Source organism: Colias eurytheme, chromosome 3, assembly GCF_061535395.1.
Source record: "Colias eurytheme isolate Ceu_HAF_F1 chromosome 3, ilColEury1 Martin Lab GWU primary, whole genome shotgun sequence".
Classification (NCBI taxonomy): Eukaryota; Metazoa; Arthropoda; class Insecta; order Lepidoptera; family Pieridae; genus Colias; species Colias eurytheme.
The window spans coordinates 9,120,556-9,145,228 of NC_142982.1; the positions used below are offsets into that span (position 1 = coordinate 9,120,556).

The 24,673-nt window shown below is 33.7% G+C and overlaps 1 protein-coding gene across 4 annotated transcripts; it reads right to left on the minus strand.

The window, feature by feature from the left end:
- Positions 1-516: 516 nt before the first annotated feature.
- LOC149909861 (choline-phosphate cytidylyltransferase A-like) lies at positions 517-21,260 on the minus strand. 4 transcript variants are annotated; one of them, XM_090119988.1, is made up of 8 exons: positions 20,991-21,260; positions 11,092-11,314; positions 8,141-8,238; positions 5,310-5,472; positions 4,132-4,301; positions 3,253-3,476; positions 2,597-2,658; positions 517-1,274 (listed from the first exon to the last, which is right to left on the minus strand). In XM_090119988.1, the coding sequence occupies exons 1-8, from the start codon at positions 21,123-21,125 to the stop codon at positions 1,156-1,158; spliced, it is 1,194 nt and encodes a 397-aa protein (XP_089976114.1). In that variant the 5' UTR covers positions 21,126-21,260; the 3' UTR covers positions 517-1,155. The 4 variants fall into 4 exon arrangements, with proteins under 4 accessions (XP_089976114.1, XP_089976113.1, XP_089976116.1 ...); XM_090119987.1 differs by having other exon boundaries at positions 4,120-4,301; XM_090119990.1 differs by having other exon boundaries at positions 2,589-2,658; positions 4,120-4,301.
- Between the last annotated feature and the right edge of the window lie 3,413 nt (positions 21,261-24,673).

The window sequence follows — 24,673 nt, forward strand, 5'->3', positions numbered from 1 at the left end:
ACCTATGCTGAATTATTGAACTATTGACTGTCAGTTTTGAGAAATTAAATATATTTTTTTCCACTTTCTAAAATATTGATATGTTAAGTACATATAAACAAGTTTATGGGTTTATGTTGGAAATTAAAAATCACATTCATTAACCTTTCTGTGAATATTTAATATTGTTATAATATTAATTATGAAATATTAATAATTAGGACATAAAAATATGCAATATTTTTTTTAAGAAGGAAGGAAAATAATAAGCACAATTTATAACTAAAATTTTCAATGTTTCATTTATTGCCATTTTGTGGTAAAAAACCAACAACTGGATAGGATATTAAACTTTTTTGCTTTTAAATTATATTCAAATTAACATAATATTACATACTAACTTGTTAACATAATATTAACTATGCTATTGGTCTGAGGGTCAGTTTTTATTGCAAACATGTCAGATATAAAATTCACTTGTAGTCTAGTTTTATTAATTGTTAGTATAAAATATATAATATCAAATAAAACAAAACAAACTTTTAATAATAAGCACCTCTTTATTCAACTGTCATAAGAGTATTTTACAATAATAATCTATACTCTTTGCACCTAGACATTGTTGGTGCTACATAAGGCTCCAATGTTCTAATGAGAAAATTTACATTAACATAAATAATAATAAAACTAATAGGATTAAATACATTCACTCATCTGTACCAACAGCAGACATACAAAAGCCATGACATAAATAACTTAACATTAGCTCCAGAGAAATGCTCGCGACTATCCATCGCTTTAATCTTTTCGATGTCTATGGACGTACGCTGTATAAAAATACTTTGTTACAATTCCACTATCGATATTTAGTTCATGTAGCAATGACCATGAGTACACCCCATCGATTTTTTCAATCAATTTCAATTCTTTTATCAATTTACAAATGTAAACTATTCTGAAGATATGCAATCACCACGACTGATACAAACTAAGAAACTTTTAATTCTCGTAACGATCCAGTGCCGTTGCACTGTTTGTAGAAGATTAAGAACTATAATATATTAAAGAGTGTAAAATAAATTTACATAATTTGTTATGTATTATAACACGAGTTTTTATAATTCTTCGGGTAGATCAAGGGCAGTCTTGCTCACTGATGGACAGAGGGGCGAGCTCCTAGGTGAGATACGGGCTCGGATCTTGGAAGTCGTCGTCGCTGTCGTCGGAGCCGTCGTCCGTCAGCTGGCGCTGTGTGCTCTCTTCCGCGTCGCCAATGCGCTCAGAGCTCGTTGCATCTGTAAACAAATAAAAAATCTCAATCTTAATACTATTATAAAGGCGAAAGTTTGTAAGTATGGATGTATGGATGTTTGTTACTCTTTCACGTAAAAACTACTGAACCGATTACAATGAAATTTAGCACACATATAGAGGGTAACTTGGTTTAACACATAGGATAGGTTTTATCCCGCAAATCCCACGGGAACGGGAACTATGCGGGTCTCCTTTGAAAACGCGGGCGAAGCCGCGGGCGGAAATCTAGTTATTTAGTTAATTTGATCTTTTTTATTTTTGATAGTATGAATAATGAATATATTGTTGAAACGTGTTTTTATATTCATAAAATATCCATTGTTGGGTCACAAAATGCTTCTTTGAATCCGTATAAATATGGATTTGGGACACAAATATAAACATTAATTTAGAATCTGACAGTAAATAGTAGAGAAAAAGAAGGATAACCAATGTATTATGTTGTCGTGAATTAAAAGAATAGAAAGCCGTCAAGAAATTATAATTATTGCAAAGTTTCTATACACTACTTGCTTGTTATGTAAGTGATCCACATCTAGTGCATGTGCATTGTGCATAATAAAAACTACAAAGAAATAAAAATAATAATAAGCTAAATGATTACACAACAAGAAAGACTAATAATTATTTTCAAATTTCTATAATTTTAATTAGGTATTCTAGAAAAATTATAAAGTGCAACAACTTGCTACTGCAGTGTGTGAGGCGTTCATATTATACCAAGAATGATTCTTAATTATAATTGTTACGTAATTATGTATAAGAAAACTGTTTATGTTATACTTTGTACCTTATCATGTTTTATCTTTTATTAATTATGAATCATTCTTTGAGCAGACACGTAACTATATTTAGCAATTTCTTTTACGAATCCACAACAAAAATGTAAAACAAAAATTTAAAAATATATTCTATTTACAAAAAAAAAATACAGAGGTTCTCAGTTTGAATGTATTTTTTTTTTAATTTCGTCCAGTTCTGACCATTTGAAGGCGGTATATTTAATTGTTAAAAAATTAATTGTCTGTAAAGTTGGTTTACTGACGAAAGTTGAACGTGACAAAGTCCGATTGTGCTTCTTTGTCACTTGTTCCGCGCTCTCGCTTGCACTTCAAGCCTTACATGGAACGCTTCAGAGCGAGGTAACGCCGCATGAGTCATGTTTTTTCGTGCGTGCAGCCGGCTTTATCGAATTATAAGACGTTGTCACGTCAAAAAGTAATGATTATTTTATTATTTATATAGTTACATGTATGCGTGTGCGTGTGTGAGGCAAACAAGCAGCAAATAGTTACCCAGTTACCTGCGTGCGGCTCCCACGGCTCGCAGCGACGCGACTTCGGCGGCGGCGGCGATACTGAGCGTCTGTTGACAACGTTATTTATTAGATTGCTGTTTTTAAATTAATTAAAACATGGTAAGAGAATAAAGTCAATACATTTTCCTTTGTATTTAAAATTTTCATTGTCATTATTGCACTATTACGCAGTGAATGTAAATAATTATCGTATCGGTAAACTGAAAAAAAAAAGCTTGCTAAATGGTGTGGGTAGCGGTGAGGTGTTTTTTTATCATGCCGGGCGGGGCAATTCTATGCAAGGGGTGCGTTTTGTTTACGCGGGGTACTAAGATTTAAGGTGTAAGTGCACTGTAAGGTGGTGCGGTGCTGGTAGTGGCCATAGGGGGCGTATCTGTGTGTGTGTATGTGCCGTGGCCGTAAGCGTGCCGCGGCAGCGGCCGGCGAGTGCCTTTTTTAAAAGAAACAAAAATGGTCGCATTTCGTGAAATGGTCATCCACGTTTGGCCTGATCGACGATCTGGCCAAATGTGGATGACCAAATCGTGAAACGTTGACGATTTAACGATCTGGCCAAACTAAATTGGCCATTTCATGAAATGAGCAAATCTACGATATGGCCACGACATAATATATATGTAGGCGGTCGTAGAGTCGCTCACCGGAGCTCCGTGTCGTCGTCCCCGTTCTCGCTGGGCGGCGGCGAGGAGCGCGGCGAGGGCGGCTGGCTGAGCGCCTGCATGAGGCGGCCCTTGGACTCGTTCCAGATGTTCGACAGCCGCCCGTCCGGCCCGAACAGCAGCAGGAACGCGTCGATCAGCTCGCGCGACTTCTCCTCCCACTTGGTGAGGATGTCCACGCGCTTCTCGCCGATGTTCGTCATCACCTGCAAAACATAACGCTGTTAATAACTCTGCTTATAAGAAAAAAAGACGGGTTGCACTCCGGGAGTGCCGGTAGAAGTAAAAACTTGATTGTTAACGTTGAGCATATATTTGATATCCATCCGTCTTACGCTTTTTCGATCAGGTCACGTGTCCTGACGCGAGTTTAAGATTTTATACCCAACGCCGCTAAAGAAGTTTTCACTTCAATAATTTATGCTCTATAATATCTGAATATCTCAATGTAAAGGGAAAAACTTAGGCAACTGGTAGTATGTTCTTTTTTGCTATTTACACAGTAAATTAAATTCATTAATTAGTTACTTTTTTAAATTATCCTTTTCAGTTTTTTGTAACGACGCACATTACTAACAGGTTTGTTAATGTAAACAATAACGTAATGGTAATGTAACGTAATTTAAAGCAATCAATCATTGGCAGAAAAAATCAAACTTTTAATGTATCAGCAAACGATGTTAGGAGTATGAAAAAAGATGTAGGCCGATTCTCACGACAAATAAAATTTGATGAGGAGGAGTATGGTAACTAATATTGTAACACAAAAATTTTACATATATGTATACAGAGAAGACATAGAGATTATATAATATATACTATTCTAGCACAATCGGCTACACTTATTACCGAAAGTCCCACCTTCTTCCCCTTATCCTTGAGCTCGTCCATCTTGTTCTGCAGGCGGAACTTTTTCTCATTTAGGAAGGACACATTGAGCTCTTTGGCCGAGTAGCCGCGAGCGAGATTCCGCCGCACGTATATGTCGTAGTCGCGCACTATTCGCGCTACTATGTCTGACGTTGATACACCTGGAATAAATAACATAAATATAGTAAAATTATTTTAAAATATTCGTTATTTTACTAAAGTAACGAATATTTTACTAACTTCCTAAATTATATAAGTACCTGCAACACAATAGTTTTTAATTACAAAATATTTTGGCAATTATTGAGATCCCATTGAGATCACGACTTTATAAAGTGAGTTATAGAATCTAGATACCTTACTATTTATTATTAGAATTGGTAGAACATAATATAACACTGTTACTTTACTAAATTAGGGTAGTTACTGAAAGTATACATTTCGGTGTACTCCATAATAGTAACGGAACAAATAACTGATATAAACTCCTACTCCTCCTATTTATAAATACAAGTATGTATCTTTAACAAAAGAAAAGTAAAAAAAATATGACCGAAAGCGATTAAAATTGCAATTATATCCGCTCTTCTTCCGAGTTGATAAAAGCGGTGCAAAATAATCGCGACAGACATTCAACATGTGTCTAGGTTAAATACTTCCACACTTGATATGATTACCGATAAACTGTTTGCCCTTGCTTCATGTGAATAGACATAATATTGTGAGCTTCAATTACACTTATTATATTTTTATATTTTATAGTTATATGTACTTGTTTTAGATTGTCATTTATAATGATAATAATTCTAAACTCATTTAAATATTCGAATCTGAAATATCACACTACCGGTTGGTAACAAAATCTAATATGCTTTTTTATCGCAAAATTTAGCAGCAGGATTTATACGAATCTTCTCGAATATTCTAATGATAAGTTTTTGTCTGTGATGATAATTTTGTTTTTTCCTTCAACATAATATTTACCTAAATGACGAAGCCAAAAGTTTAAAGTTGAGAGGACGTGAGAGGACAATCGTAATAGCGATTTTAATGTGTGCAAGAAAGAACTTTAGACATCGCAATTTTAACATTACTTTAAGCGAAATACAACGAAAAATTCCTAGATCGAAAACATTATACTATGCTATTAAAAAAAAAAAAATATTTACCTTCCGTCCGTTCAGTGGCCACAAACATGTCCTTCGCCTTGATCATGGCGTACGTGTCCTCGCAGTCCTCCGTCGTGTACGGGATGTCGTCGTGCGCGAGGAAGTCGATCTTGTGCTTCTCGAGAAACGCCTCGTCGTACTCCCACGGCGCGTCGCGGACTACCTGCAAAAGTAACAATTAAATTACAATCATATTGTATTTATGAACATTTTTGCAGGATTAGGTAGTGGTCCGGGAAAATGCTTTGCATGTGTTAGAATTATGTATGAATGACCTAAATCATGGATATAGCAATATGTTAATTGAGTTTCGGTGACTGATGTAACAGCAGACTTATAATAGTACCCGTTCTGTTTATTGTTAGTCTGTTACCTAATTTATATTTCATTTCTACATTTTTTACTAAATGTAAAATAAATTATACATACTTTAATCACTTATTTTATTGCTATTAAACATGCCACAAAATAATTAGGCCTCATTTAGAAGGGTAAAATATTTGTATGGAAATGAAATGAGTTCTTAAAAATAAGGTCAGATTGTTTTCACATATTTTTATTATTATCATACAATTTATACTTGAAAATGTTAGCGTATCGCTAATTAGCTGATACAACGGTAGCTGTTTAAAAGCGTGTCAAAAGCATACTTAAACACATGTCTATTGGTACTTCAGCCTGTTCGTGATGGATACAATGAATTTACGAGCAAGGTCAAATAGAAATAGCCTACGTTTACAAATATGCATATTAAAAATTGGAGCTATTGCGATGTTATATAAAGTTTTTATAATCCGTCGACGATTGCGTGAATCGGAGCGCACGCATTACACGTACTTATTCTACATGTGCAGGACATTTGCATTGTTCTTATGATTTATGAATAAACAAACACAAAAAATAAATATTTACTAATCAATCCGCTCATATTAAGTAAGTAGTTCGTAATAAACGAAAGGCAATAAAAACTGAACTCTGAAGTCAACAAGAAGCAACAGGATTTTATAAGCGCCGCAATGCTAGATCTATATTCATAATTAAATAGCTCTCATTAAACAATTACTACGGATAATAAATCACAACATGTCATACCGTTTATGAAATATGTTGTATGGTTTCAGAGGAAGAAACTTTAATACAATTACAGTGTTACAATTACAAGGCTTTTGCGAGTAGGTGGGTACATTTGCAATCATGACCTACTGACATAGAAATCTTCTTTACTATAATATGATTTTAAATGTTTATTTTTATACAGTTAATTGATATTACAATTTATTGTTCGGCTGAATTGTTTTTAAATTGTTCGTGTTGCTTGGTTTTGCACGAAATTCAGTTAAGGAATTCCAACATACCAATTCCAATTTATTCTAATTTCTAAGCATTGAATGTTAAAAAATAGAAAGGTAAAGTGAAGGGGATGTCATTAAGTTAATGTTAATCACACCTTCACACAAATAATAAGTGTGTTACGACTTACGCCCAACATGAGTTACTAGAATATTCTAGCGCACATAGGTATTAGGTACGTTATCTGCATTCTGATTTCTGCATCACCTTATAGCGCACATGTATAATTATTCCAATTATTTTTATGTGCTTCACGTTTTGCAAAACAAACAATTATAATTAAAACAAAATATTAAATATGTGCGGAATACCAATTAGCTTATCGCATAAGATGAGTATCATTTGTACTGCAAAATATTAATACTGATAGAACATTGAAATAATTAACTCATTTACAAATAAAACTGTATTTATCTACGCGATAAGACATTATTGATGTTTACAATACACGTTTCGAATTTACTTTAGGTGTATAAAATAATAATAATCAGGCACCAAACATAATATGCGTAGTTGGAAACATTAATGGAATCGGCTTATCCGATAACTACGAATTTGTTTTGATAAGTCATACCTAATAAAAATTACATATTATTATCAACGTTGCTCTTCGCATATAATCAAGGTTAGGATAGATAACACTAAAATATTTTTTTCATAGAATCGTTAAACGATTGAATAGTTCAAATATATTCAAGAATTCATGATAAAATGGCAAAGACATTCCGAGGTTTCCATTCACCATTCATCAATTTGTTAGTGAGTAATTCATACTCGTTCACAATAGATAACATTAGGCGCATCCGCACATGATCCATTATTACGTAACACCTATCTATTTAATGGTTTATTACTTTAGGGCATGGCCTATTGTATGACAAATAAACGATCTGGGTTAATTAGTTGTTTGCTGTTTCACTGTCACGTTAATAAATTAAAAGTTGAATAAAATAAGTTCCTAAGTAAACAGTGTAATTATTAAATATACCTAGGTAGAGATTGTCTAATCTAAAAATGAACGCCCCTCCACTAAACTTAATTGTTTCAATGTGTGAGGACAAATAATTATTGAACCACTTTATATGTGTGCGCGCGTCGATTCTACTGCAAACTTTGACACTCGCGCACTGATTTGTCAACTAATCGGGCGATCAGTTCAGGTGCCTAGCATTGTATGGCGGGGAGAGCGCGCTATGTACGGAATGACACGCGTTCGTTTGGCGTTCATTTTTAGATTAGACAATCTCTACATAATTATTGTCACGACTCAATGGTGGTGAGACCGGCTCATAATATTTTTTATAATGAACTCTTACTGTATTGACTCATAAAGATAAAATCGGTAACTATATTAATTGTTTTACACGTTGAATGAAACGTTATCAATAAAGTGCAAATTTATTATTTGCTAATTTATATATGTAGCTTTATATACAATTTTAGAACAGTGTGTGAGTATATGAAAATAAATATGTATTTACCTCATCGACATATCTGCAATGTCTGACTGCCTCATACCGCTCATCTTCTGTCATCACAGTACGCCCCTTTCGGCTGTGTGTTAACTTGTCGCTACATACTGGAAAAGATAAACATGTTTAAGAAAAAAGATAAAAACTCACATTTCAAGTATCTTAAAAACATCTGCACTGATAAACAAGTTCGGAGTGCATGGGTGACTCACATCAGTAAATTTAAAAAATTTAAAACAGATGAGTCTTTTTTTCATATTTTTTGCAACAATGATTCCGCTACGTATAGGAATAATTTATAATAATATTCTCCTCATACTTTCAAGAAACATAATATTGTTTATAAATAGCAATTCGCCATAAATAATATGCAGTTGAAAGAACGCGGAAAGTAAGTAAGTGCACGGTTTTATAGCCTTGATAAGCTATGGTACCTACCTACCTACCTACCTATAAAATTATTAATACCAAGGAAAACAATCGAATATGATAAGAAATTTCTTTATTATTATTGTTTTAATTTATGGAGGAAATATATTTTCCATTAATTAGTTTTTACGATAAGTATGTGATAAACAACTAATTTCTTTTATTTATAAAAATAGTGAGATATCAATAGATATTAGATAATGTCTGTTTATTAATTATTTGTTAGTCAGAAATTAGTCACACGCGTCCCGCAGGTACACACCAACCCCACTTTAATAAGGAGTGACTCAGCTAATTAACTTAGAGGGTTTCATTTTAATAATGAATTATGTTACAGTTTATGTACTCACCTGCTAACTACATTATGGACGTTTAATTTCAGTTTATGCGACGTAAGACGATTACGGAAAATCGTTTAATTTTTAGGTTTCGAAAAATGCTCTTTAAAACATTTACCCAGTCGGTCATGAAATTATTTTTCCTTCCGGTAAATAAAAACGAGGCGAACCCTTTACATCTAGTAGGTATCGTATCGTAAATTGTAAGCTAAACCTGAGAATAGAATATTGCAGTAATAAATAACTTTCCGAAAATTATCACTTAACACGTGTTATTGGAATGAACGAAATTGCAAATTCCTGATAATTATTGTACCCATTACAAGCGAATTATAATAAGTAATTTAACTAGACTGTCAGGTGTATTTTTATCATTTGTCCTTGCTCTCGTGATAACAGTGCATAATAATTTTTATCATACAGATATATCTTATGCATACAATTTAAGGTAAAATGTAAAAAAAAAACCAAATTTATAATTTGGCATCTATAATTATTTCATGGATTCATGTTTTACAGTCAAATAGAAAATTCACCTGAAATCTGTTTAAATTTACTGACGCATACATTTTATAAACAATGTCCGCGATGATCATTTAGTTGGAGAGTACAAGGAATTGCAAAATAAATCTTCGCACCGAATGAATCAGAAATACCGTTCACGAGGTTCTTTTCCTTATCACTAATACCACGCGAGTTACAATTGTGATAGCGATAAAGTTAATTACGCAAGTAATTACTACACATTCCTTAGAACTTCTGATTGTGTTAAAATCATACGACTATTATCGACCAATCACTTGCTTTAAAATTATATCTTCCTGATACGTAAATTAGAGACCCACAAATTTAATAGAATTGTAGACATAAGATACGTTGTTGTACCCTTGAGTATTGACGCAACCAGATAATATTAGGAATGACGGCTAAACGCCTATTAGTATTTATGACTCACGATATTTCCATTCCGGGTCAAAACAATATTACAGACATTTCTATGGACATAACGGATACTTTATACTATCTCTACTTTGGAAACCGTTTGTTCCTCCAGAAAGATAATATATTACGTCTACTTTCGTTTTATCTACATCGTACTTAGTCTTAGTCACTTCACTTGTTGGGTACAACTATACAGGGTGGAAGGTTAAGATGGGGCATGAAGGGCAGGTACCTTAACCGTTGTAGCTACATGAAAACGTTCTTAGGAGACTATCCTTAAATTCTTGAGAAATTTTAATCTGCATTCACAGATTTTTGAAAAAATGTATGGTCAGCAAGGAAATCGGCAGTTTTTTTTATGTAAATTATTTCAGAAATTCTGGAATTATCACCACTTTAAATGTTGTTTTTTGTTATTTTTTATTTTCTTTGACAACCGTTTAATTAAATTAATGTTTCTTCTTATTATCAGTATGTGTTTTAATAATCAGAAACAAAAAATATTGAAGCCTGAAAATCTCTTTGGAGTTTTCTATTAGCGCATCTTTTGTTGAATCACTTATTTTCTTAGTGAATGTGTGGAAATAGTTTTTCGCGATTTCTGACTTTTCTTTTTCAGAGTGTTTTGATCCCCATGAGAAACTGGATCGATTGGCATAAAAAAATGTTTTTTGAAAACTGCCGATTTCCTTGCTGACCGTACATTTTTTCAAAAATCTGTGAATGCAGATTAAAATTTCTCAAGAATTTAAGGATAGTCTCCTAAGAACGTTTTCATGTAGTTACAACGGTTAAGGTACCTGCCCTTCATGCCCCATCTTAACCTTCCACCCTGTATAGGTACACACTTATCCCCAATCTGCGTCATCACTCTTATATTTACCTGTTTATAATATCTTTATCTGATTTCGAGTTTCCAAGACATTAGTTTGTTTATATTTCATGATAATGTTTTTTCAATGTAGCGATAGGAACGATAAGGGACTTTTTTTTAAACCAACAAATTATATTAACGGTTTGGTTCTGCTATACCGTATTTTTGTTTTGATAAATGATTCAAATATTTAAAAAATAATTTATGATAAGCTGAGCCTGATTTTTAAACTGTTCCTTCCTACTAGTCTTCACTAAACCGAAAACGAAACAATTAAGAACTTCTCATTACCTACGCTGTTATTCGACCAAACACGATACAGAATAAATATTAAAACGAGAAAGGATGTTTGCTATCCAGAGTTGCTTTTAACTCACCTCCAACAATGAGGTATACATTTGGGAAGACCGTCTTGGCCTGCTGCAACTGCCTCGCGTGACCCTGGTGGAACATGTCGTATATGCCGTCGGAGTACACGCGCACCTTGCGCGGGGCCGTGCCCGCCAGAGCGACCGCCCGCGGGATGCGCCCGTAGTGACATCGCTCCCGCTCCGCGACCGCTGCGGGGTCCGTGCTGAAGGGTGCTGCTGTTCGTATTGACTGTTGACAAAAATTTGCTTATTATTCACCATGATGATATTAAGATTAATTACGAACAAGTTAAGCACCCTCACCAGAAACCCTTGATCGTAATAATTATTTGACAGAAGAGGACATTCCCAATCCCACTTTTTCAAACTTATTATAATCAAGGTCATTAATCTCGACATCCACGCAAATTGCATCGTCATAAATGTCAATAAATGTCATGTTCAAGAGAATTTCGCCTGCGGGGATCGGAGTCATGTTATCATATTAATTGGAAGAACAATCTAGACATGAATAACTTTAGCCTAACGGTCTATTCTAAAATATTCAGAAAGAAACCATGTAAAAAGTATCACTGGCATCGCTAATTTACTAAATAAATTGATGTCACTTAAAAGTATAAATGTTAAAAACCCAGACAGCTTATTTGTCCTTGTGAGAACAAGGAAAATTAAGGTAAAATCAAAGTTGCACTCTCACGCTCTAATAAATACTTTATGGTTAACATTGAGCAATGGCTATCCCTATTACTAAACTGTATTCATGAATGAGCCGTGAGCGTCAACCGTTACATCACTAAACGGACAATCAAAATGATCACGCACAACAAAACGGGTATTTTATTTACAACTATTTAGTAGGAGAATGATGTAACACTATATCACTATTGGTATTGAATTTAAAATAAGCTTACAACTCCTTTGCTTTTGCAGGTATAACTTGAGTAGGTTTTTATAGATAATGCTTAGAATTCCAGGTGAGCTATTTTATCCGCAAAGAAAGAACAGAAGATCACATGGTACGATACGATTTTTATTTTATCTATTTAGTTAATAAATAAAACAATTACCAAGTATTGAGGTAGATCTTATATTTCGATTTCATTTGGCAAGAGTCCTAACTACATATATAAATAATGGACTAACCGGGACGAGAGATAAATTAAATACGTCAGCGTTGATGAGATTGTTGGCATCGTGATTCATCTTTGGTGGACATTACCTAGCATTAAGCGTATTATCTCTCATTAAAGAACTTTACCATTTTGTCCTAGAGTAAATTTTGCGAAAAAAACTGTCGATCGATGACCATAAACATTGGAGACTTTAAACAAAAAAAAATCAGAAAAATAGGAGATAGAAAATTACGCTCTTCTATAAAGATGGGGAAATTTCAACGCGCATCAAGAAGAAGATTTTAAATACGCTCTTATTTTATTCAAATGTAAGAATTACTAAAGATTACAATATACACATTTTGGTATGTTTATTATTTTTGGAAATTAGTAAATTTTTATGTAATTTACAAAGAAACAAGTAAAGCCTGTTTATTGGGTTGAAACTGGTTGCCCTGAGCGGGCGACACTGATAATTTACGGAATGACCTTATAACTTTAGACATTGTAATATCATCTTGTTTTTCACGGTCAGAACTCAGAAGTCCAGACGTCCTTGTCGGTACCTGATTTTTTGATTTATTTTCGAATCCAGAAAAGGTAGCTTGATTTTAAGATCGGGAATATTCCTGCACATGATCAGTGCAATGACCTCATTTGTTTATTGTGAGATGAGTATATTATTAGTAGTGTTAGGGTGTCAAGGTTTACGATTAGTTGGGGTGATAATGAAGTGGCGTGATGTGACGCTGTGCCGGACATGCGATATGATCGTGTGTGACTCCTCGCTTATCATCGTGCAGTGCACACTAGCAAGTAGCATGTGTGATGTGTTGCAACAATACGTTATTAATCTCATTATTTTATCGCTTGTTACCAATGTTTGGAACATCTGACAGGATTTTCCATGCTAATCAGTAGTTGAGTACATTCCTAATAGGTAATAGTCACTATAGCGTCACGGAAGGAACCAAAAGACACATGAGTGCAAGTTTGCAGTAATGATCATAAAATCATAACATTTATGTTATTATAAACCTACCTAGGTTATATGTATAAAATATAAATAACCTCTCTCATGAACTTAGTTCCGATAATGCAACTTATTCTCCTTGCTAGTTGCCTTTTTTGAACAAAACCAATATCGAAAATCTACATACAATATCGCATATCAAAACTGCAGGCATAATTATTTTATGAAGCTTTAGAAATGGGCTGGTATAGTAAATTTGCATATGATTAGAATAGAATCAGGTTTGTCATACCACTTTGCAGGTTTGGGTTGTCAACTATTATATTATGCATAAATTGTACTTTATTGAACACCTACCGAGAGTTATATTTGTTAATTATTGTATAGTCAAGGATGCAAGGACTTTTGACGCCTTTTGACGTCAATTGTTCAAAGGTTGTCATACACAATAATTTTAAACCGGTTAATGCAATTAAATGATTGAAAAAACATGGTCAGAGGACTTTGAACATTAAGTCATGTGTAAGGAAAAATTCTACATACTAGTTTTAAAGTTTCAAGGTGCATAATATATTAGTAATTTAAAATTTGGTATCAAACGTATTTAAGTATAATTGTTGAATATACATCAGGATGGATGACCAAAAAATATTTTTTGAAGAAGGAACCCAGTTACGTAAATTGTAAAATGCGGTTGTTTTTATCCCGTTATAAAATGTTATCGCATTTGAACCTCAGTTATTTTTTAGATTACCAACAGCTATCTGTTCTGCAGGTCAAGAACCCGAAGAGAAGTCCGGTTCATCTAAACTCTACATATGACTAGATTGCGTTTTTGTTCTTTCCTCATTTTTATGCTTAATTTTATTCATATAGCAATTATACTGTGAAGGCTCGTCAGTGGTTTTAGATATTCGACCGAATATTGTAGAATATATTAAAATAATGATGGATCTAATGTATTCGAATTAGTTAATTATATAATGAATTTAAGTATATTAAATGTGCTTAGGAACAATTTTATCTTGATTGTCGAGAGCTCATAATGCGGCAAATACATTATTACTTATTGTGTAATTTATGTTATCTTATACGTGTAGAAATCTCGTAATTTTAGATCGTATTCAGTTTCGCTCGAAACTTTATTACTTTAAGTTGTCTTGTACAGGGTGCTCTACGATACGAATGCCGTAATAAATCACTTGCGATAAAAATTTAAATGTGACAATCGAAGTGAATGCACTATTTGTACATACGTACTGAATAATGCGCCGGCTTTGCAATATAAGTGTATCAATATATAAGCATAGCCGGTGTGGAATGCGGTTCCGGCCGAACCGTACAATAGTCCCATGACTAAATATTGGCTTGACGACCAAACCAGTACGTTTAAGCAAATTTTAAATGAAATTTAGTCAAGATATCGAAAGTACCAAAAGGCACATGACAGAAAGAGAACTTTCTATGCATAATGCATGCTATCGTCATACGCTTTCACTCTTTTCATGGCAAACAAAAGTTTATGAATTAGACATGATTTCAATTTGATTTGTTTTGAATGTGGCTCACAATGAAAATCATAAGTCCCTTTTTTCTTTTATTATGTAACTGTTATCTTAGAATCTATTTAGGCATATATTCCTCCCTGTGAAAAATGTATGGTTTGAAAAAGTTGTGCACTCTTTACAAAACTGGTAAGGGGGTAGATTCATATGTATTTGAACTTAGTGCTGGTAACATCAGATTTGCGCTGCATGGCAGAATCTTCTCATCGGTAACATTAGTAGATGTTTTTTGCAATTGGAGCAAGGGTCCTGTATGTAGTGGATTCCATAAGATAAGTAATGAAAATGTATTACTTACAGAAACTTCGATTGGTTCTGGTCTCACAACACCGTTTTTCTTATAGCCGTTGATTGTGGTCTCCAGTTTGCCATTGCAATGTCCATTAGTAAGCGTGGTAGTCATAGTTAGTGAAGTCATTTTTAATCTATTGTCCGACTTTCTTAATTAACAAGGCACACTTTCAAGTTCACGAATTGCTGATTTTTGTAAATCGCATAATATACATTCTATCAATGGATAAAATAGTTTCGTATCTCTTAAAAAGCTTACGTAATATTTATTTTATTTTGAAACGATTTATTTATTCCCGGTATTATATAAATCGATTTCCTGTTTAAAACGATAAAGCACGGTTGCACTCCGCGAAATGAGGGCCGTGACTAACAATACCTAAGCTGAACGTGAAGTTTGCGAGGGAACAGTGTATGTATAGCACCAATGCGGGTATGGGCGGGTGTGAGGCGAGGGGCTAGGGGGGCAGTTATCGGTGGCGCGACGCCGACGTGGAGGCTCGTCAGACACGCGGCGCCCCACGAACCGCCGTACCGTCTTAACCCGATCGAATAAAATGTCATTTGAAATGATTTTTTAACGCCTGTCAGTTTCAGCTCGTATGTCTATTGTACCAAGGTCTTCAGCTATTAATATGTCACGGAGTTATTTTAGAATGTCACATGAATGCACGAATTACAAATCTTAAAACTTCGTCAGAGTATGCAACAGAGGAAATATTTTATTACTTTGTCGTACAGTTTATAATAATTGTACGTATATGTACTGTGACGAATGGAGAAGACTTAAGATCTGAAACAGTATCCACATTTAATTTTCCCACGCCATTGCTAACGAGGACGTCCAAAATAGACAGTCTTCCTGTTCTGGAATATGGAAATATTTGGGCCGAAAGTTCTAATAAAAAATATTAATAATATTGATTCTTAGAAGATATCTTGCATTTTGATGCGCAGTAGAATGCAACTGACGAAGCATGGGCACTTTAAATTACGGCGAAGGTCAATATTGCACAAGTGGCAAAAGAAGACGGACGAAATATAATAGGGCGATACAATATCTTAAAATTGTCAATGGAGCTGCGAGATAAATAGACAATTAAAAATGTGGACATGAGGCGAAGACATAAGATATGTACGTAATATTTACGTCAATTTGCTCATATTAAAATCCAAGTGATTATTATTATTACAATAGCATCGCATTGACGTCATAAAACGAGATTTGGAGGTATAGGTCTACCAGAATCTGATGGCATATTTATATTTAAGAAATAAAAGATTTTTATGTGGCAACTTATTTGACAACTATCAAATTGGTTGTCAAATTATTTGTCTTTTTTGCAGTTGATGAATAATTTTAGGATTTTGTCCTATAAAATCTTCGAAAATGTCGAAAAAGCCGTTGCGATCACAAGCAAGAGGTGTTGTTTATAATGTGTATAGAAAAACATTCGATGAAGAAGGGTCAAACACATCACAATTTTCAATTATGAAGATTTTATTGTTAAATTGGACTTACCCGTTTTGATACTTTAAATTAAAAAATATTATATGTAGGTAACTAGGTATAATATTGTTTGTTGATTAGAATATAATTTTATGAAAACTTATTACAGGAGTTTCCAATACGGCTATTCGTCAAGTCCAAGCTGTCCAAGTCAGTTTTATAATGTACGAAAATAAACATAATTTTATTTTATTTTTATTTCTTTTTCTTTTCAGTTTTGATCTACATTATCATTATAGTACTTATCGATATTTTCACATGGCATACTGGTAATGAATATACAAATATAGGTATGTGCAAATAATAATAATATGTATTACCTGTATAAAAGTAATATGTATAATTGTATATTATACATAATATTAAGTGGATATCTCATTATTAAGTACCGTATTGTCCACTTATGTAATGTGACTAATGATATTGAGGACAAAATAAAAAATAAGCAGTATCAAGATCGTTCAGTCCATTTTCCCTAGGGTTGCACACTCAAAATTTTGATTTCCCTAATTGCCATCAGATTCTGGTTTACCTATAATATGGGAAACACTCAGCAAATTTGAAAACTCATCAGAAACAATAAAGGATATAGGCGATTACATTATTTTCAGATTAAAGTTAAACTTCCGCTGACCTCTGCAAAATATTTATAAAATGCAAGTGATGACGATGTTGATCGTGCGTAATGTACGAGCACCGTGAAACTTCGAATACTAATGATGACGTAATTGTTATCATTACAGCCTGTAGTACCTTGTATTCATTAACGTATTTCAGAACCAATTAACAATTTACATTAAGACTCCATTAAGATTTCAGGCTAAAAATACAGTGGAATTAAGTATATTATTTTTGAGTCGTTCTATTTTTAGGAGCAGTGAAATGCGTTCGTAACCAGCTTTGCATTTTTCACTCTAACATTATTTTTAACTTTAATAATGTGAAATACTTATTATTATTTAATAGAGTAACGTTTTAAATCTTGACATGATTGGTCATCCGACACTATCCTGATGTACTTAATATAAATTATAGGTACTTATTTATTTCTTTTTAACGTTAGTTTTATGTGTGAATTTTTTAAAATACATATTATGTATATCCAATATTAAATCAGACCACAGTTCTAAATTAGACGTATTTAATGAAATAAAACGGAGTGTAGTGACCGGCTTAGTGACTTACTAGCATGCGCCAAAGTCTATAATACCTACCTACTCCGTAGTAGTTAATTTCTTGGCTACTCATGTGTTCGAGATAAGATTATTTAAAGTTAATTTTATAAGACAACGCAAACAAATTTATGCTGAATTTTTTAACATTCACAAGGGAATGGAAAACCTACAGTTTCCTCCTCGTGAATTTCAAGACTCTGTGTTGACGGGAAGCACCCTGTAGGTTTTGTTTCCCTTGCGAATGTCGAAATTTGCAGCATAAACGGTTGTATGTAAGTTTGATGTTTTCACAGCTTCCAAGGGACCGTAGACTTAAGTATTCAGTGCAAATTTCAGCTTGATTTCTCTACGCGTTCCTGAGAACAAATTGATCCTACAAGGGTTTCATTTTTTTCCTTTTGAGGTTATTTTTAGCGTTTCTAAAAACGGGTTTAGACGAAACCCTCCGTCCGACTCGCACTTGGCTGATTATTTCTCGAATATTTCCTACTAGCTTTCCGCCTACGGCTTCGCCCGCGTTTTCAAAGAAAAACCCGCATAGTTCCCGTTCCCGTGGGATTTCCGGGATAAAACCTAGCCAATGTTACTCGTGGATAATGTAGCTTTCGAATGGTGAAAGAATTTTTAAAATCGGTCCAGTAGTTTATGAGCCTATTCATTACAATCAAACAAACAAACAAAGTTTTCCTCTTTATAATATTAGTGTAGAAGTGTAGATAACTTTTCGATTTTATATTTGAAGAGTCGAGGAAGTTGCGTGGGTTAGCAAGATACAATATAGAGCTTATTTTATTGTATCTTTTTTTTTATAGTGGGGAAATCTTCCAAAGATACCCACGGCCCCGGGGAAGGAGCCGTGGGTTATGTCGGATTCTTACCGACCAAAACCCCACTGTGTTCCGTCGAGCCGCTTTAATGATGGGGCCGCGGGTATTTGTTAGAATTCTTCCGCGAGGTAAATAATATTTTTAATTTCCCTTAGGTTCAGTTAATTGTAACAATTTCATTGTTATTGTATGATCTGAGTTCAAGGTAAGGTAGACCGACAGACCGTCATTCTATTATTATGATATTACACTGAATATAATATAACCTCGATGTTTATTGTTTACACAAAAAGTTTTTGTACAATTACGTAGATAATCTTTTTAAAAGTGAACAAAAAGATTTGAAAAATTATAAAGCTGTAAGTTGACGTAAATAATCTAATTACATATTTGAAGTAAATATTTACCAAAATTTATAAGAAAACTCAAGGCAAGAAAGACTTTCAGAGCTCGTGAATAAAATATCGTGTTTAGAGTAAGTAAATCTTTTTAGACTTTTCAAAAAATATGAAGCAATTGCGTTCCTACTACTTACCCATTTAATATAAGCAACAGTTTCTTAACTAGGAAATGTAGACCGTCTTAAGTAACTCAAATCTTAAAAATAAAAAAATAAGAAAAATGCAGAGGCAATTCAGAAACGAGGTAGTAAAAATCTTCTAAAAATAGAAATAGGGACTTTTTTTTAAATCCAATTCGTGTTTATAAATTACTTAAAACGACAACATCTGGTTAAAAAAAGTAAGACATTGACCATGATATGTTGGATTATGTAATATTGAAAGTAGTTTAATCGTGTACTATTTCGTAATAGTAAACGCAATGACTAGACTAATAGTAGCATGGTCAGGAATCACGCCACTATGTTGGCTGCGCGCCCAAATTCTTATTTGGCAATCATTGAATATAATATTTATTCAATGAAAACAAACAACATGTTGACGAAAAGTGCTTATCTGTGCAAAATAACAATAACAATAAGTGTTCATTAATAGGTTTGCAAATAAACAGTTATTTTTACATTACAGATCAGTGTAGAAAATTACAGTTCAATTATTCAAGCATTTTGCAGTGAAACTTCTTTAGGCGCGTTGAGAGTAAAATTTCATGGTCACCTCATGGAAATACCATCACGTCATAGTCAGACGACGATTTTGGTAAAGAAGTTTCGCTTCTGACACGTGTGCTCGGCTCTTTTTTTATTACAAATCCCTATAATGTGATGTAAATTTAATCCAGTTCACATGTGAATATCACATCCAAGGTGTGCCATAAAATACATTAAATGCCAGATGCATAAATGAAGAGGTGTTATTAGTTGGACGTGTATGTGTGTTTGATTGTGGCGCCATAGCTCCCAATGGGATAAAGCGCATAAGTCGAGGATACTCAGTAGCTATGTTTGATAAGTGATTGGTCACATGTAGCCGCCTCCTCTCTTTAAATATGGGTATCAACTTTAGCAAATTTAAAATCGAAAATGGAAGCCGAGATAAATATTTTAGTGCTCTTAATCAATGCAAGAAATATTTTAATTTCATTCAATTTTTCCTATAACTATAAAAAAATATACATAATCGTGTACTTAGTTGCCTTACTTGCCACATTCTAACACAATAATATGAACAGGTGTAGATAAATGAGACTTAGGAGCCCATCTGAGCATATTATGTTAACAGGTGAATAAATAAAAGATATATGAAAGGACATTAGTTCATACTTTAAGGAACCATATACTTTAGGGATTTGAGTAATGGACTGTATTCATTTGAGGGTATAAATTATTGCATTTCATTGCCTTAATGTGTAAGTACTATTATATATTCAATTCAATATATGGAGATCTCAATATATGGAGATCTCAATATAGGATCTCAATATATGGAGATTGCAGTAGCTACAAACTAATTGCATTATAATATGAAACATAGCAAACAATGTATGGCTAGCAAATTGTACTTTGCTAGTTGAGCAATGATTGTTATATCAAATTCCACTTTCAGATAACTATTACAACAACAATACACAAATACCTGAAATCACTTTGTTGAAACACTATATATTATATTAATATATAACTTGAGCTAACTACTTATCAAAATCAGTTCTTTTTGAATCCTATACAATATCACCATACTTTGATATTTCTTGCATTGATGTGTAGATGTTTATCCAACATCCACCTCAACTACTCTCATTTTGTGAACAGTTAATGTTGTACCCAAGAATGTGTAATGAATGCACTGCAGTTAAATGAAATACAGTAAATCCTATAGCATTCAAACCAATATTTTTACAATTATAGGTTTATGTATAAGTATTGAATAAATTGAGAAGCACTACAAAGTATACTTTTCTAAAGTTTTATTACGTTACTACATCTAGCAACATCTGTATTCAATCAAGCATAGCACCATTCAAATATTAGTCACATCAATGATTCATGACTTACCTGTCCGACTTCAGCAAACACTTGACTACTACTGCTACAAAAACTTGTATCACTTCCGTTTTGTCCCTCGTTAGTTTCTTCCAATTTAGAACACATTTCTTTTTCGTCTCCCATTCTGTATCTTTTACGTGACATTATCTCATGGCAAGCCGGGTTAATGTTCCAGTAATTCTAAGCTCCTATTTCCTCCAATTTTATAATAGGTACCACGAATAATAGCTTTTATGTTGAAGTTCGCGTGTACAATTTCTATTTAATTTTTAAATAGATGTTAAACACTTGACCGTAATTTGAAGCTTACTTCATTGAGAAGGTACCTAGCTTTTTCCGCCTATTTTGCCCTCTCTTTCCGTTGTATATATGCTATCTCTCTCGCACACCTCTCCACCAGGTGGCGGGGCGCACGATAATGTGCGGGCGCTGGATGTTTTTTCATTGGCGTCTAGCTTCCGCCGCGAGAAGGTTGTCTACAAGACTACAACCTTGGTGCTATTAAGTATTAAGTATTGCTTAAAGCAAGTGCTAAAAGTGTTAAAAAGTGTATCCCGTCGGATCGGTACAGTGAGTTATTTTTACATCTATTCTAATTTAAAGTCAACGGTATAATCGTTGGACTTTATTTAAAATGCTGAGGTTTTTAATGAATCCTTCAGCAATAGTTTATTTTTCAATATACTTAAATACTTAATAGCATGAATAAAGATATTTAAAATTAACGATACAACCGTTACATTTTACTTGAAATAGTAACTTTTCTTTTGAAATATTTCATTATGCAATATGTACTAATTAATATTTGAATTTTTAATACTGTGTGTAAAGCTATTTTAACGGTGTTACCGTTCGGCTTTACTCGAATCGTTAATATTACTTTTGTGATTATTTGATATTACTAGATATATCAAATACCCTCTCTTGTATATAGATATTTTTAATTATTTATTTCATTTTTAATAATGTGTTTTTATTACAAGGTTACAAGTGAATTTTTCTTGGAAAAATTACAATTAATACCTACTTAGTATGGATATGAGCCAACTCAAAGCTTTACAGGCATACGATCCATTGCTACGACTTTATTACATTGTCGTTATCGCTAGGAACGGTTCGGAATTCCTATAATAGTTTATTACTAAAAATTATCGAACGAGATGAGTCAGCTCCAAGAAGTCACGACATGTCAGAACATGTTGTGATATTATTTTATAAATCGTACGGGAGTTACCGCTCAACTGAATAATGATGGAATTCGCTCATGTATAGTAGATACGTACCATGAATGTACCACACATTCAAAACTATCCGTAGTCTATACGTGTCCTTTTTATGAGTATTATTCTGATCCGTTTTTATGTGAAAATAGACATATTACACACGGCTAATTTGATTGAAAATTACGTTTCCTATGTTTCAAATGATGCAACTTTTTTGTTTAAACGAGTAAGTACCAAAATTTTACAATTCAATTCTTTGGTTTACTGAACTTGTGCTGAAAGGGTTATCGTATAATAATTATCGAGATACCTTAATATAAATTAGATTTAGATACATTTATTTCAAAGGATTTACAATTCACTTCTAACGTTTTAGAATAATATTATAAACTTGTACACCTTGACAAAAAGTAAAAAATTGCGGGTGAGTGGAGATTATTTTGTGCAATTAAATATAACGTCCTACGACGGTATGGTTGCGTTCGTAAGGAATGTTAAAACGGATATAAAGCAACTAAATGTTACATCGATTGCATGAACAAAAATAAATATGAATTGAAGTTCATTTTAAAATTTAGTGAATTGATTTGAATTATGAATTTATTAAATAGTTAGTTCTTTTTTATATAAACATAATAATTAATTACCATTGTCAAATCAATTCTTATTAATTCATCCTGGACAGTTGTCGCTAACATTGGAAAATAAGTTAAAGGACCTTGTTAATTGCTATATTATTTAAATGATTATTTACTGCTAATTTTATATTAGCACTAAGGTGTATTCTTGCTCGAAGCAGAATACATAAATGTGGCCACTACTCCTCGCAGGGGTTAGCCAGGTCAAATCCACCCTCGCAGGGTGTCTCTTAAGCATTTTTTGGCAGGCCCTACTTATTTCTAGTTACAAACATCCCTCGCGCAGCTGTCGCTCGCAGGGAAATGGTGCAAATATATATCGGCCCTCGCGGGGCTTTGATTACAACCGTCCCTCACGGAAAAGATTGTGCAAATATATATCAGCCCTCGCGGGGCTTTGATTACAACCGTCCCTCACGGAGAAATGGTGCAAATATATATCAGCCCTCCCGGGGCTTTGACTACAACAGTACCTCACGGAGACATGGTGCAAATATATATCAGCCCTCGCGGGGCTTTGATGGCGATTGGTGCAAATATACAAAGGATTGATCATTAAAATGATCATAGATATTTGCTTTCGTCAACGAGGACCCACGAAAGAAGTTTTGGATATGACCGTATCGGATCTTCACTCTTCTAAGGTAGGTAGAAAAAGGTTTTGAAATCTTCTTCACAGTGGGCAGTATAGTAATATGACCTAATAAATACAATAAAGGTTAGAGACGTCAAATAATGGGCGCATGAAATTGATACTTCGTATCCTAAAAGTTTACGCTTCAGGAATCAGGAAACCACCATTGGTTTACCAATTATTATGGAAATTGGAATTGAACAAATCGTATTTACCAATGTAAAGCCTATTCACAACAAAGGAAGGCGAGTCGGATCAAATATCATCTCGCAGATGATTTGTGGCGGTGGTTTCGAGGATTGTCACCAAGCCTTGCGTCAACGGTATGTTTGGTATCGTCATTCAATGGCACTAGCCGACCAATTTTCATATAAAAACATCGGAAGATATTTTTTAATCGCAAAGCGATTGAATGTAACAAATGACGATTGATTCAAAATCAAATTTCAAATTTCAAACGATTGATTACGTATATTTGACCTCTCATAGGCCTATTTTAGTTGCCCGGTCTTGTAGGCAATTTATTTGACTCGTTTTTCAACCCATTTGACCTCATTATTGCACCCATGAGGTTTTTTCTTCAGGGCTCAAACAATAAATCGCTGAGGGATTAGGATAATCGTTTGTTAGACAAGTTTCTTGTCATCCCACCAGGATTATTATATTGTATAATAAAGTTATATACAACTATTTACGTAAAACGTTTAAGTACTCAACGAATACTGAGAATACTGACTGTTGAGTTACATAGGATAGAGGATAAATAACGGAAAGTCAATCTATCCAAACAAAAGCCTCTTATTATTAGATATTACTTGGAACCCCTACCCTAACGAGAAACCAAATGACTGTTCATTTCTTTGCTTTGAGGGGGGGGGGGGGCAATAAATGAAATGCAGTAGGTACAGACTATACGGCTTTTAAAATATAAGTCTGGTAAGCGAACTAAACTTTGCTAGTTTAGTTCTTGCTATATCGCTGTCCGTGGCTGCCTCTCGTGTTTACGGATGAATAAAGTAATGTCCTGTCTTCGCATCCACAGCTAACTGTCCTATACTGTCATAATCTTAACACAGATTCATTGGACATAGCTCCCCACGAGCTCTGTTCTTCATTTTTGCACTCGCACAACTGTGGACAACACGAGAGCAATGCCTGCATTGGTAGCAGTTACAATCAAGGGCTAGCAAGGTAGGC